Raw genomic sequence first — 13,831 nt, 5'->3', positions numbered from 1 at the left:
AATAGGCTGTTAATTGTTGATAGCATGCCACAACACATAAAGGATCTTTCTATATCAATGAACTGGAAAGTGAGGGTGTTGGTAATGAGGTCCCACCCAAGGCCCAGGCTGCATTGCATAAGAGGAAGGTCCTGCCCAAGATCAAGATTCTGTAGACCTTTGGTCAGATCTTCAGCTGAGAAATGTTGCATGACCTCAGAACTGTTGGATGCAGTCTTATACACTCTGAGATTAGACTGCATCAACATGTCTTGCACTGCTTTGAGCATTCTGACTGCTCGCTCTGCACTGGACAATGAATTCAGGCCATCATCAACATACAAACGCCTTTCTTATGCACTTCTGTGCTTCAGTCCCAAATTCATTCTCTCCCTCAATAGCTGTCCTCTTAAAGCCATAGATTACTACTGCTAGTGAGGGGCAGTTACCAAATACACGAATTCTCATGTGGTACTCCAGAATCTCGTTATCCAGTCGGTCTCAAATCCACAAGAATATGAGGTAGTCTTGAAGATCGTCTCTGAATGGGAAACTGTGGAACATTTGTTTGATCAATACAATGGATTTAGTTCCTAAGCGCATGAGGACCCAAGCAGACTGTGGTTGAGGTCTGGAACCCGCGAGAGCATATTGTTCAGAGATATGCCTTTGAACTCCACATTTGCATTAAAGTCAATTCATAATTGTGAAGGCTACAGGGGGTAGTAAACAGCTCATTTGGGCAAATACCAGTTTTCTTTGTTAGAATCTGGTGGAGGCACTGAGATTGTTCCTGAAAAGTTTCTCCATGAACTCTGCATAATAATTTTTCATATCTTGTTTCCTTCTCAATGTGTGACCAAGGGTCATGAGTCAGTGAGGCTCTGTTCTCTATAATTTGATAGGAGTTGCCGTGCCAAGTGAAAAGGAAAGGGAGCTACCCAACTGTTCGACACGTCCTAGCTAAACTTTTTGTTCATGTTTTGAAGGAAGACCTCATCTTCGATGGAAGGTGCCAGCTTATAGTCGCTTTCTGAATGACAAAAGACAAGCTTGCTTAAATCTATTTGAGCAGTTATGTATGATGGGGGCTTGGTTTGTTTACCGACAGTCTTCTCTTTCATATAGATACTACTCTCACAGGGTCTGAAATGGCTTGGGTGCCTATTCTCCAGGACATTAATTAGTCTTAAATGAGCTGACAGATGAGCACCAACAAAACAAACTTCACTCACTGTGACCTAACCCAGGTCCAGTTATTGGGCCTAAGGTCCACTGAGCCAACCATCGTGCTGTTTACGTATCTTTTGTGCACAGATGGTGTCTCTGCCAAACAACAGAAGAGTCAAGTTGGAGAATCTTGGGAGCTATGTCCTTAACATGTAAATGACTGTGTGCAACTTCAGAAGTTGGGATTTAATCCCTGTTGTTGGGAATATGGTCGCATTCAATGAGGGTTGACAAGGTTAATCAGACCTCCGCTCCTGTTGACTCCACGATAAATACATTGGCTCTTCATCTGGCAATTAACACTGTCCTAGAACATGTCTTTAGAGTGTATGGGGAACCAGAATTTTGAATACTGAATATGTTAAAGATTGCTGATTGTGCCAAATACACGTTGCTCTGATCATCGCAAATCACATATGCCTTTATTTTTTGCTGAGATATCCTTGTGGGTAGATGTTGACTGGACGTATTTTAGTGCAGGATTTGCCTTAGCAGTCTTTCCCACATACTTCTGTGCATGAGGAAGTAGCTATATCTGATGGATGCTCAGCTGGCTCCTCACCATTCTCTGCAGTAGCCCAAGGTGCAGGCCCTGAATAAACTGCTGCTTTGCACTAGTCACTGCTACACTCAGTGATGCATGATAGACACAGGAGGTTTTTCAGATGCTGGACTACAAGCTAGAAGGTGATAGCTGAAGCCAGGTGGGTCATAAAGGTAAAGGATGTCTTGTCAGCTATGTCCTTAGGTTGTGAATAACCATGTGTAGCTTCAGGAGTAAGGATTTTGCTTGGGGTGCTTTTGAAGCACAACATTTGAAACATATTGTGTGTTCTTTTAGAAAGTGTTTCTGGTCTGCGGGTGTTCTTTTTCTCTGAATCTTCTGCATTTTCTTAAAGGGTGAGGTTTCTTGTGAACAGGGCATTTTCTGTTGAGGTTCTTTACTGAGTTTTCTGCTTCAGTTTTGTTAAGGGTTTTGGTTTACCTTGCTCTTGCTGGAGACAGCTCTTTGGATGAGGTGTTGCCGGAAGTTGAGAGAAGAGAACTAGAGTCATTTCATATCTCTCTGTGACAGCAGATAAATTCCACAAAGAGTGGAATTGGCAGATGTTTCATTTTATACTTGAATCCTTCAGTTATTCACTGTTCCTTCAGTAGTTCCTGCACTGTAGAGTTTATTCCTTTTGTTGTGTCCAAGAGGCTGGAGGAAACCCTGTTTTTTTTGTGCCTTGCAATTCCGACAACAGATCTGCAAGCTCCAGTAACTTGCATGATTCTTTGTGTGAGAATTCCAAAATATTACCTACTCTTCTGAGGAGATTCTTTGATTGCCTCTGGAGAGCCATAGTATTTGTCCAGCCTCTGCCAGAGCATTGTAAACCAGTAGCTGGATTATTAATCTGAACTGCTCTAACCTTTCTTGCAGTGACTCCCCATTAAGCCACTTACAGAGAAGGTTTAGCTCTTTGCTAGGTTTGAGAATTAGTCCTTCTAAGGCATTGTGAAAGCTGGACTTCCAGGACAGATAACTGGCAGACTGGTTGGCAAACGCTTTTAGTCCCTGCTGTGACTAAGTCTCGATAAACGAGATACCAAGCCAAACCTAATGGTCCTGCAGCTCCTGAATGAGAACACTACAGAGACTGGTTTGCCAAATGTGAGTTCTGGGATGGATGAAAGTTCAGACTATCCATGTCTGTGCAGATGGATTTGGCATCTATAGTAACTCTTGACTGAGGTCTTTGCTGTGATGATTTACTGTAGATGAGGTGTTGCGGGTATTTGCTGCTGTAGACCTTAACCGCCAATACCTGGACCATGTGAAAGACAAGTTGGCTGTGTGGTGTGGACAGCTTCTTCTCATGCAATCAGCGCACTGTCTTCTTTCTATCCAAGATGAGTTCAGACATATTTTTTAGTAAGCTGAATTGGTGGTTGTGATGGCAAAGCATGACTGATTCTGGTTATATAACTCACCATGCGTAAGTCATCTTCTGCTTCATACGTCTTTGCATCTGCTGAGGCAGCCTGAGCTTTGTGCTGGATTAGGAGCTGACATTATGGTCTACGCCGATCAGACACAGGCTATGTATCTTAGAAGATGACTTATCGTTTCATTCTACTGCCTTCATAGTGCCTATGTACAAAGATATGCAGTGAGTTAAGCACCTTCTCAAAAACAGCCAAAATAGAAGCTGTCTTCAGAGTTTTAATGAGATATTGTTTGTGAAACTGTAGAAGGTTAAGTAAAATACATACTAAATTCAATACAGAATTGGCAAGCATCTGAATATACTAATACTGTCAATTATTTTCATAAGTGTTAATCAGGGTTATACACACAGGCAACACTACTTAACTATACCTTGTAAACAAGAGTAACTTGTGTTACAACGATAAATTAATGATAAACAATAAACATAATACTTCCTTCAAAATATATCTACTACATTTTTACCAATATTAACAAAAATGTAAGACTTACAAATATTGCTGTTTCAAGGGCAAGTAAAGAGAGGATGGAGATGGATGTATGTCCACCATGTGCTTCAAATGTAATCCAAGCTAACCTGAGTAGGACATGAAATAAAAAACAGCTTATGTGTAAGAAGTGATGTTCAGACCAGATGAACTCTAGGGACCAGAGCAGTGAGTGGGCTTCTGGAGAGCTTAAAGCCACACCTCTCCTGCTTTTCCCCCGAGGTGAAATATTCTGTCAGCAATGAGTGAGCCTCATATTGAGATTCTGTCCACTGGTGGCCTTCTGACAGCCTCTGTTTTAGGAAGCCTTTGCACTGTTCACAAATTTAGGAATGTTGAAAACAGTTGAAGTTTTTAAAAAATTGAAATCACAAAATAATTCACTTGACTTAAATTCAATAAAATGTTGATAATTGAATAAAAGTTTAAAAATAAGCATGCCTCCTTAATGGAGTTTGGTAGCCTATTCAAATGAATGGGGCCAGATTAGATATGGCAGCTTTGATGGGCATGCTTCAAAGCATTTAGTACGTCAACAATACAGTGAGCCGAAGACCAGATTGCATAGATGATGTACTGCACCCAGGTCGTGGTTCTCAATGGACCATTGTCATCAAGATAATGGAACTCCATGATACTCAATGTGCAAAGACAAGTAAAATAGCAGGCCAATACTCAATAAAATTAATACTGGCAATTAAAAAGGTTTTTATTTGCCCTAGTTTTACTAATTGACACTGTATTTTGTATTTATGTTCATTTGAAACCTAATTATTTTTTCTAGTATATAAAAGAAAAACTAGACTGTCAACACTGGCAAATCTTAATGTACTGAGTAATGACTCAGATTTGGGAAAACATTACGATTCATGAAGTCTGTGAAATTAAAACTGCGCACTTTGAAGAATGAATGCTTTTGAAAAGCTCATAAACTGCAATTACAAGGAAATAGCCGAGACTCTCATGAAACCAAATAGCACAATTCCAATATGACAACTAAGAAAAAATGCACACGTAAAGTGCTGCAATGTGACTTTAGCTGCAAGTCAGTTAAGAACACTGAGGAGTTTCTAAATGTTGTAAAATTGATAATCATAAATTTAAAAAACTGCACATGTATAAAAGCTTCAAGAAATATAGAAAATTCTGGAAACACTGAGCAGGTCAGGGAGCATTTGTAGAAAGAGAAATAAAGTTACATTTTCAGGTAGAAGAACTGGGAAAGAGAGAAATTACACATAAATTGTAGACATCATCCAGTCAGTGGATTAAAGGGAGTTGTAGGAGAAAGAGAAAATGAACCATGGCCATAAATGAAGCTAGTTAGAGAGTAAGAATAAAAACAGAAGTTACACAGTCCAAATATGTGGGACATGCCCAAAAGTTCAGGTTCTGCCTTTGGAGAGAGAAAAACTGAACCAATGTCAAACACAGAAAAAATATCCAGTTGGGGCTTTTCTCTTTTAAGCGAAAAGGGATGAGAGGTGATTTGATGGAGGTGTACAGGATGATAAGAGGCAAAGATCAAGTGAATCGCCAGAGACCTTTTCCCAGAGTGGAAATGGCTAATAAGAGGGCGCGTAATTTTAACATGATTGAAAGAAAGTACAGGGGATGTGAATTTTTTACACAGAGTGTTGGGTGCGTGAAATACACTGGTAAAGGCAGATAGATTAGGATCATTTCAGAAAATCTTAGATAGGCACATGGTTAATAGAAAACTGGAGGGCAATGTAAGAGGGAAGGATTATTTTGATGTTAGAGTTGGTTAAAAGGTTGACACAACATCATGAGCCAAAGCACCTGTACTGTGCTGCAATGCTCTAGGTTCCATGATGCTGATATTACCTAAAGCTGCAGAGCCTGAGACTGACCCTGGAAGGCTGCAATATGCCCTGAAGGAGGGTAAGCTACTCTTCCTCAAGTAAATTTGGGCCTCATTCTAACAGTGCAGGAGGTCAGAGACAGGGAGTTCAGAGTGAAAGAGGGGCGGAGAATTAAAGTGGCAGCTAACAGGGAGCTCTGTCTATCCTGCAGGTTGAACATAGGTTCTCTGCAAAAAAAAAAACATTTTTCTTTCTCTGTACAGGAGATCATATTTGTGAATACTGAATAAACACAATGGTGAGCATAACTGCAAGTGAATCTCTTCCTCAGCTTGAAGCACTTCTTGAGCCCTTGGTATTTAGAAAGGAAGAGATAATAGGACAAGTGTTACAACACTGCAGTTGGATGGATGTAATCAGAGCTGTAAGAAAAGAAATGGTGGTGGAAATAAAAAGCAGAGCAGGTAGTCACAAAGGGAGCAGCCCCCTCTAAATACTGAAAGGGTTGGGAAGAGTGAGATGTGTCTGGTTGCTGAATCTTGATGTAGGCAAAGGGATGTAGGCACAAGCTATGAAGAAGGAAGACATCCCAGTAGCACTTGTTTGGAAAGTTCCATTATCAGAGGTGGCGGAATGGAAAAATAGAATTAATCCCTTACAGGAGACAGAGTAGGAGGAAATACAGTCAAGGTAAGAGATGGATAGATTTGTGACTAGCCTGGCCCCTGAGATAGTGACAGGTCCAGAAAAAGAAGAGAATTTCAGAGTTAGAACCTGTAGCCATTATGTGCAAGATGGATTTGCTGGTAAGTATAAAAATATCACCATGACTTAAATATTTGGCTTTTGGATCCAACTAGGACTAATTAAATAAAGGTTTTTCACCTAGAAATTCATTCAGAAGCAGAGTATAATGGTATTTCACATCCATGTCCAATATCAAGGGATGAACACGTCCCTGGACATTCATGCTAGGTATTCTATAGTTCAGTGCATATTTTTAAAAGATTGAAATTAACTACATATGAGGTAATTTCACTTGATTTCTGATGACTACTGATGAAGGTATAAAACACATTCACATTTCACCATCAAGAGCTCTCTCTTTCGAAAAGATTTTTCAAGCTAGCTTATGTAATAAAAAAAGATACGCAAAAAAGGTTATCCTAATACTTCAAATAAAAGAGTATTATTAAGACAATAAAACATAATAAATTTCATGGTGCATTTTATACCTAAATTTGATAAGTAGAATGCACATATCAAGACTTCATTATTCTATTTGTCAGTGACAATTTTGTCTGCATCACAAATCACCTTGTGCATGTATTTTAAATTGCTAACAATGAATTAAAAATTTAACACGACAAGTATATAAGTTGGCAGTGCTTAAGCTTGGTACTTCCTGAATGTTAGCATTTTACATTATAAATTTGAATTCTAATTCTTCCAAGTTAATTATTACAGCAGATTTTATAAAATCACAAACATCCACATTTAGAAAAGGGAATCACTGATTTTCACTTGTTTAGAATTGAATTAAATGCAACGAAATAGCTGAATTATTTAATATTAATCTATTTTATTTTCTTATAACTGCATTTAACACCCAGATGAGCCCAATTAATTTGAGCAGGCTTGATTTATGTACTTGCTTCTAATATATTTTAGGGGTGATGATATGAAGATTTTAAGATTTTATATAGTTAGTGATAAATTGTCTGTTTTATGCCTCAAATTCTAATCAATAAAAATTCAAAATAAATCTGTTTATCTGTTGAAGTTATTTAAAAGATAAAAAAAATCTAATAAGCCACAATCATGAGGAAGGTTTAGGGAATGAGGTGTTGCCCTGAATAAGAAAATATCAATTTTAGGAGCTATTGATCTCTCAAGGAATTAATTTTTGTTAGTTTTCCTTATCAGATTTAAGATAGTATTAATTTATATATTGATTCACATTTTTTCCAACCAGTTCATCAGAAATGTTTGTCCTAATGAAGAGCCATGTTGTTTGTAATTATAATCTAGGGCCTTGGTGCCATACTTGGACAAATTACAACCAGCAGCTCAGTGGGTCCTAAGTGCTGGTGTCCTGGGACTTGCCTGAGTGACATTGTGTGACTTCACTTTGGATGTACTCTATTATAAGAGATTTTGCTGATAAAATTGAATTACTTTGAGATGAATTGATTGTTGTTCAGAAATACTGTCATTTGCCTTAGAGAGTAGTTCCATTGATTGAGGAGCCCCTTGACCTCTTATTTGATTGAACGGTTAATGATTACATCTGTAAAATGTGAATCAAATAAATAGAGATAACTGCCAAAGCTATCAAGGATTCTGCTTGCCTTCTGAAGAGGCTGAGTATTGTCAAAGCTCTCCTCAGATCTGAAATGTAATTCAAGTGTGTGTGGGCTTCGTGTAGGCATAGATATTTGATATATGATTGATTTTATGAATGAATAAATTAACCTGTTGATGACAACTATGGTGATGAGTTATGGGTGTAGAATAGCAATAACAATATCTTTGGAAGATAATAGCCTTCCCTGATGAACGTTTAATAGATCATTATCTGCCTTTAATAATGTAACAAAACATATGACAACTGCCTAAATTCATCGAGTGCCACCTCTCATAAAATTTACAGATTGGTCAGTGATTCATTAGGTCATGTAATATTATCCAATCATTGTGGTGTTAAATTAAAAGTCTGGGCATTAATGTGTGGGCAACTATAAGTCTTTCTGAGTGACGTGCTGCTGCTAACAGTTTATTGAATATGCATAACCTCTGGAAGAATTATAGCAAATTATTGCTACAGTGCTAAAGCTTAATGTAGTTATTGCAATAAACTTTAAACCTTCCTCATTGTGTCAAGAAATAATCTTTAATCCAAATTAATTTATAAGATCTGTAATTTGATGTACGCTACATAGTAGAGTGGCAATGAGTACACTGATGATACTGAACTGAGAGAATAATGTACTGCAAACCCAAATTTGTAATGGTAATATGATAAGAGAATGGTGAAAATTTATTGGAGTGGAATCTAATTGCAATATTATTAAACACAATGACAGACTTTCTGGTTTGATAGTTAATAGATCATTATCTGCCTTTAATATTGTGGCAAAACGTGACAACTGACTCAATTCATTGAATGCCATTGCACATAAACTTTACAAATTAGTGAGCTATTTATTTAATAAAATCCGGTTCTGCATTGAGAAAATTTAAATGTATATGTTAACATGTGAGCTGATTTAAATCATTCTAAATGATAAGCTTCAGAAGTAATTGCCTGTGATTCATCAATGCCTGTACACCATTTGTGAAAATGTTCTCATCTTCAGTCCGCAGTGCTGTCAGTCATTAGGTTCTGATCCCCAACACCTGTGACATTGAACTGTCAAAGAAATGAAAGAGTCTTCATGGCAGAATCCAAAAAAGCATTGTTAATTAACTTCATAAGCATTAAATACAGATAGATTGTAACATCCATTGTAGGAAAGCAAAACTTGAAGTCAACTTCTCTAATGTTTTCAGATATTAAAATTCCTCATGTTTTGAAATATTACTGTAAAGAAATTGCAAAATACTTTCATAAACTTAGATTTTAGAACCAGTTGGCTAATGAAGCAATAATTATGGCCAAGAATTCACTAAGAACTCACTTAGATCTCATGGAACTAAAAGTTTTTAACGGCATATGACGTTGAAACTAAGTTGTAAAAGCGTTATATTTGTATTAGTTTAAGAGATAATGCTGAGATGGAAGAAATCAGTGCAGCTGCTTGAGATATATTGGGTTACTGATAGCAACTCCGGATTTACCCCTTTACGCAAAACAAATGCAAATTCCAAGAGTATGTGTTAGGCTATCAATTAACCTCTTTTTTTAATCTTTTCCAAGATCATATCCACTTTAATTTTTTAAAGATCAAACCAGATGAGCAGTTCCTTTCCAGACTATGGTTGCTTTTTCTGGCAATCAAAGTGCTTAGGCATATTTTGAGGAATAGGAAGGGCTATATTACCTGCCGGTTGCATCCTGTCTCTATTTCTATCGCTGACAATGTGAATTAACTAGAAGCAAGACAGTTCTGCCTGTGGCATTATGGTGATGCTCACAATGAGACGGAATGCCGCACTATTAAAAGTGCTTGGGTCTTTGAGGTGTGGATTATACAAACGTACATGCCACTACAGAATTTTAAGAAAAACTGTAATAATTCAGTTTTGTAAAAGCATTTGATTGATTAATTTGAAATAAAATGACATAGAAAGGGAGATATTTCCTAAGTTATTGCTGCATAAAACATCATCCAAGTGGAGTGCATGGAAGGAAATCAGATATGGTGCTCCCTACATCTGCAATAGGGACTTGATCTAGTTTTCTTAAAGTTAGGCAGCAAGCTTGGTTGTAAAAGTGTGCTTTTCTTTTAGGCAGGAGGCAAACATTACCACCCAACTTGTGCGAGGTGTGTCAGATGCCACCAGATGTTCACAGAGGGAGAAGAAATGTATCTAACAGGTATGTGAGACTTGTATGAAATAGAGACCACAAAACCAGGCCATTCATCCTAACCAAGTTGTTTATGGTCTTCTCAGGCCTGGTTTATCCTTCCTTATTCAATTCTTCCAGTTCTTTTCTTCCTCGCATGGTTATGAGGCTTCCCTTTGAAGATGATTCACACTATTTGCCTCAAAAACTCCCTACAAATTCACAACATTCCCTTGGTAAAGAACTTACTTTTGTATTTCCTATCATATTTTAGGAAAAACGTCTGTTAGAGTGGCATAAATATATATATATATCTACAGTAGAAGAAACAACTTTAGGAAATTTGCTATGAAGGTCACACAAAATGTAAGCTTTCCAAATGATTATCTGAACTTGGCTGGTGTTAAACATGATGAGTGTGTAATATTCTGCTGCTGATCACAACGGACTGGATTCTGCTGACAGTAATTTTAGCTCTTAGCTGTCCTCTGAGTAACCTAGCAAGGCATTCAGTTCAAGGCTGGGCTAGCCAGCAAAATCCACATTCCATGAATGATTTTTTTTATAAAATATTACAGATTATTAAAAGAAATAAACAATTATTAACTACAGGATTAAAAAATGCACCCTTCCCAAATGGCCGCTTCACAACTGTTCCCTTTTTATCATTTGGAAGAAAAGAGAAAGCCTCGCTGACCTGTACCTGCATCACAGTTTCTCATAAACATTCTTATTTTCTCTATTCTCTTCCAGCCACTTCTCAAACAAGGTTCCACCTTCCAAGACAGATTTCAGGATCAACATAGTGCTGCATTGTGGTTGTCTGATTGCCATGTCCAATGTTAATTAATTATGTGATCTGGCCAAGTGTTCAAAAATTTTGTTCCATTCTCCAGATATTTAGCTTTTCCATATCCATGCAGAGCTGTTCCTAAACCAAATCCTCTTGCAACCCATTCAGATTTTCTCTGGACTCCTGACACTCCTCTAATAAGTACCCACTACATTTAACATTGTACAATTTCTCATGAGTGATTTTTAACTGAGGTATTTGATTTGTTTTGGCATTGGTAGGAAACAGTAGTAATTACTTACGGAGCAGCACAGATGATAAATCATTTTAATAGTCAACCCTTAGCGTCCCTTAATGGCATCTTATCGCATGAAATATTCAAGGTAGTTTTTGCTGTGTCTCTTTCTCTGTGCATATTTCTAACCTAGGGAGTTATTATACAGGCAAGAATATGGCAAGACTTTCCTCCACCTCTTGGGGTTTGTGTCAGTGCTGCACCTTCAAGGGCCTTCTGGGTGATACTTGCAGAGGAAGACTGCGCTTTATATATCACTTTTAACTCTTGGTGTTTAATATACTCTTATCTTTCCAAAACTGAAGCTAGCAAATTTTTCCATCACTTTCAAATACATATTTAGTCCAGCTTGTTATGCGTATCTCAAGCTACACTTTCTGACCGGGTGTTTTCTAAGCCCTGACATAAGTATGAACCATGCCGAAACAAATTCCGTAGCAATTTTCTGAGCTCTTAAGCCCTCCGATAAGTGACCACCATATTCTTTACTGCAGAATTTGTCATTCGTGATTTAATATGTTAGTACTATTAGAGTTGCTATGGAATCCATAATAATTGCTGATTGAGTGATAATCAATATACCTTAAATTCTATTGCCACCCATACTAATTTTATTTTTATTCATCTCTACAATATATGCCCCTTTACATTTGGTGACATGAAAGTATAAAATTATAACATAGAATTTAAAAGCATATGAACAGTATATGTGATGCACCATCAATAACTCTCGGAGACGGGAGGCAAACGATAGGGTGTTGGCATGGTGCTGGGTGGGATGTGCGGGTCGGTGTGTGTGTGTGGTCAGTAGCGGGGTATATGATAGGCCCCTCCCACCAATCACTGTCAGAAATCCTCAGTTTTGTGGGGCTTCGTCATATATCCCACTACTGACCACACACACACACCGACCCGTACATCCCACCCAGCACCATGCCAACACCCTATTGTTTGCTTCCCGTCTATGAGTTATTGATGGTGCATCAATTTTATTAGCTGCAAGAGACCACGATTAGTAGCAAGAGACCACCACACAGCATCCTGGAGACTGAGGGAGGAGCAGTGCCTCCAATTACCTTTATACAGGGGTCTGTGGGAGGAGCCACAGGAGCAGTCAGTGGAGGGGGAGGGGGATGTCCAGAAAGGTATATGTAGTTTACCACAATATGTCAATCGAAATGTAATATTTCCCCTTGCAGTGAATATGTGTTGAAGTAGAGTTTGAGATAAAATCACATGCTCTGGTCAATATTTAGTAAATCTTCTGTGATCATAAACACATTATTTACTCTCGGAATTTGCAGTGCACCGTCGGCTGCCGTGCTACTTACATTCCCATGATAATTATACTTAAGATAACCTTGACTGTCTGTGAAGCACATTGGCCATAAGAGATGCTACATAATATTCCATTTTATCAAGCTGCTGATTTCAGTCTTTTCAGGAAGTGTGGTTTCTTTTATGTCCTATCTCACATCTCTTCTGTTTCTCATACTTCTGCTCTCAACCCACGTCCTCTAGTCAGAACAGAGATAGAGCTCCCCTGGTCCTTAAGTTTCACCCAATGATCCCCTCCATCCAACAGGTTACCTGACACAAAGGAAGATGGTTGTGGTGGTTGGAGATCAATCATCTCATCCTCAGGACATCACTGCAGTGGTTACTCAGGGAAGTGTTGTAGGACCAACCATCTTCAGCTGCCTCATCAATGACCTTCCTTCTGTCACAAGGTCAGAAGTGGGGGGGGATGTTCGCAGATGACTGCATAATGTTCTGCACCATTTGTGACTCCTCAGATAGAGAAGCAGCTCACACCCAAATGCAGCAGGACCTGGACAATATCCAGGCTGGGCTGACATTCAAGTCATGCAAGTGCCAGGCAATGACCATCTCCAACAAGAGAGGCTCTGACCATTGTCCCTTGACATTCGCTGGCATCACCATCACTGAATCCAGTATTAGCAACTTCCTGGGGGCTAACATTGAACTGGTATAGCCATATAAACACCATGGCTACCAGAGCAAGTCAAAGGCTAGGAATTCTGCAACATATAACTCACTTCCTGGCTCCCCAAAGCCTGTCCACCATCTACAAGGCTCAGGTCAGGAGTGTAATGGAATACTCACCACTCTCCTGGATGAGTGCAGCTCCATCAAGACTCAAGAAGCTTGACACCATCCAGTACAAGGCAGCCCACTTGATTGGTACCCTTTCCACAAGCATCCAATCCCCCACCATCGATGACCAGTTGCAGCAGTGTGTACTATCTACAAGATGCACTGCAACAACACACCAAAGTTCCTGTGGCAGCACCTTCCAGATCCACGACCACTACTATCTAGAAGGACAAGAACAGCAGATACCTGGGAACATCACCACTTGGAAATCCCCCCTCCAAGTCACTCACCATCCTGACTTGGCAACATATCGCTGTTCCTTTCGTTGTCACCGGGTCAAAATCATGGAAATCCCTCCTTAATAGCACTGAGGGTGTACCTACACCTCAGGGACTGCAGTGGTTCAAGAAGGCAGTTCATCACCACCTTCTCAAGGACAACTAGGGATGGACAATAAATGCTGGTTTACTGGTGACACCCACATCTCGTAAATGAATATTTTTTTTTTAATTCCGCCAACTGCAACACGATCCCATCACTAGTCACATCTTCTCATCTCCTCTACTTTCTGCTATCTACAGGAACCATTTCCTCCATTA

General features: G+C 38.9%; 1 protein-coding gene across 3 annotated transcripts in view; it reads left to right on the top strand.

Moving 5' to 3' along the window:
- The window catches only part of ablim3 (actin binding LIM protein family, member 3), a 305,340-nt gene that overhangs the window by 216,620 nt on the left and 74,889 nt on the right, over positions 1 to 13,831 (top strand). For all 3 annotated transcript variants that reach the window (XM_059990185.1, XM_059990183.1, XM_059990184.1), the window contains exon 7: positions 9,969 to 10,056. In XM_059990185.1, the coding sequence (XP_059846168.1) occupies positions 9,969 to 10,056 (88 nt within the window). The remainder of the gene's footprint in view (positions 1 to 9,968; positions 10,057 to 13,831) is intronic.

This window comes from Hypanus sabinus, chromosome 15 (genome assembly GCF_030144855.1).
Source record: "Hypanus sabinus isolate sHypSab1 chromosome 15, sHypSab1.hap1, whole genome shotgun sequence".
Taxonomy (NCBI): Eukaryota; Metazoa; Chordata; class Chondrichthyes; order Myliobatiformes; family Dasyatidae; genus Hypanus; species Hypanus sabinus.
This window is presented reverse-complemented; position numbering and strand designations above follow the sequence as displayed.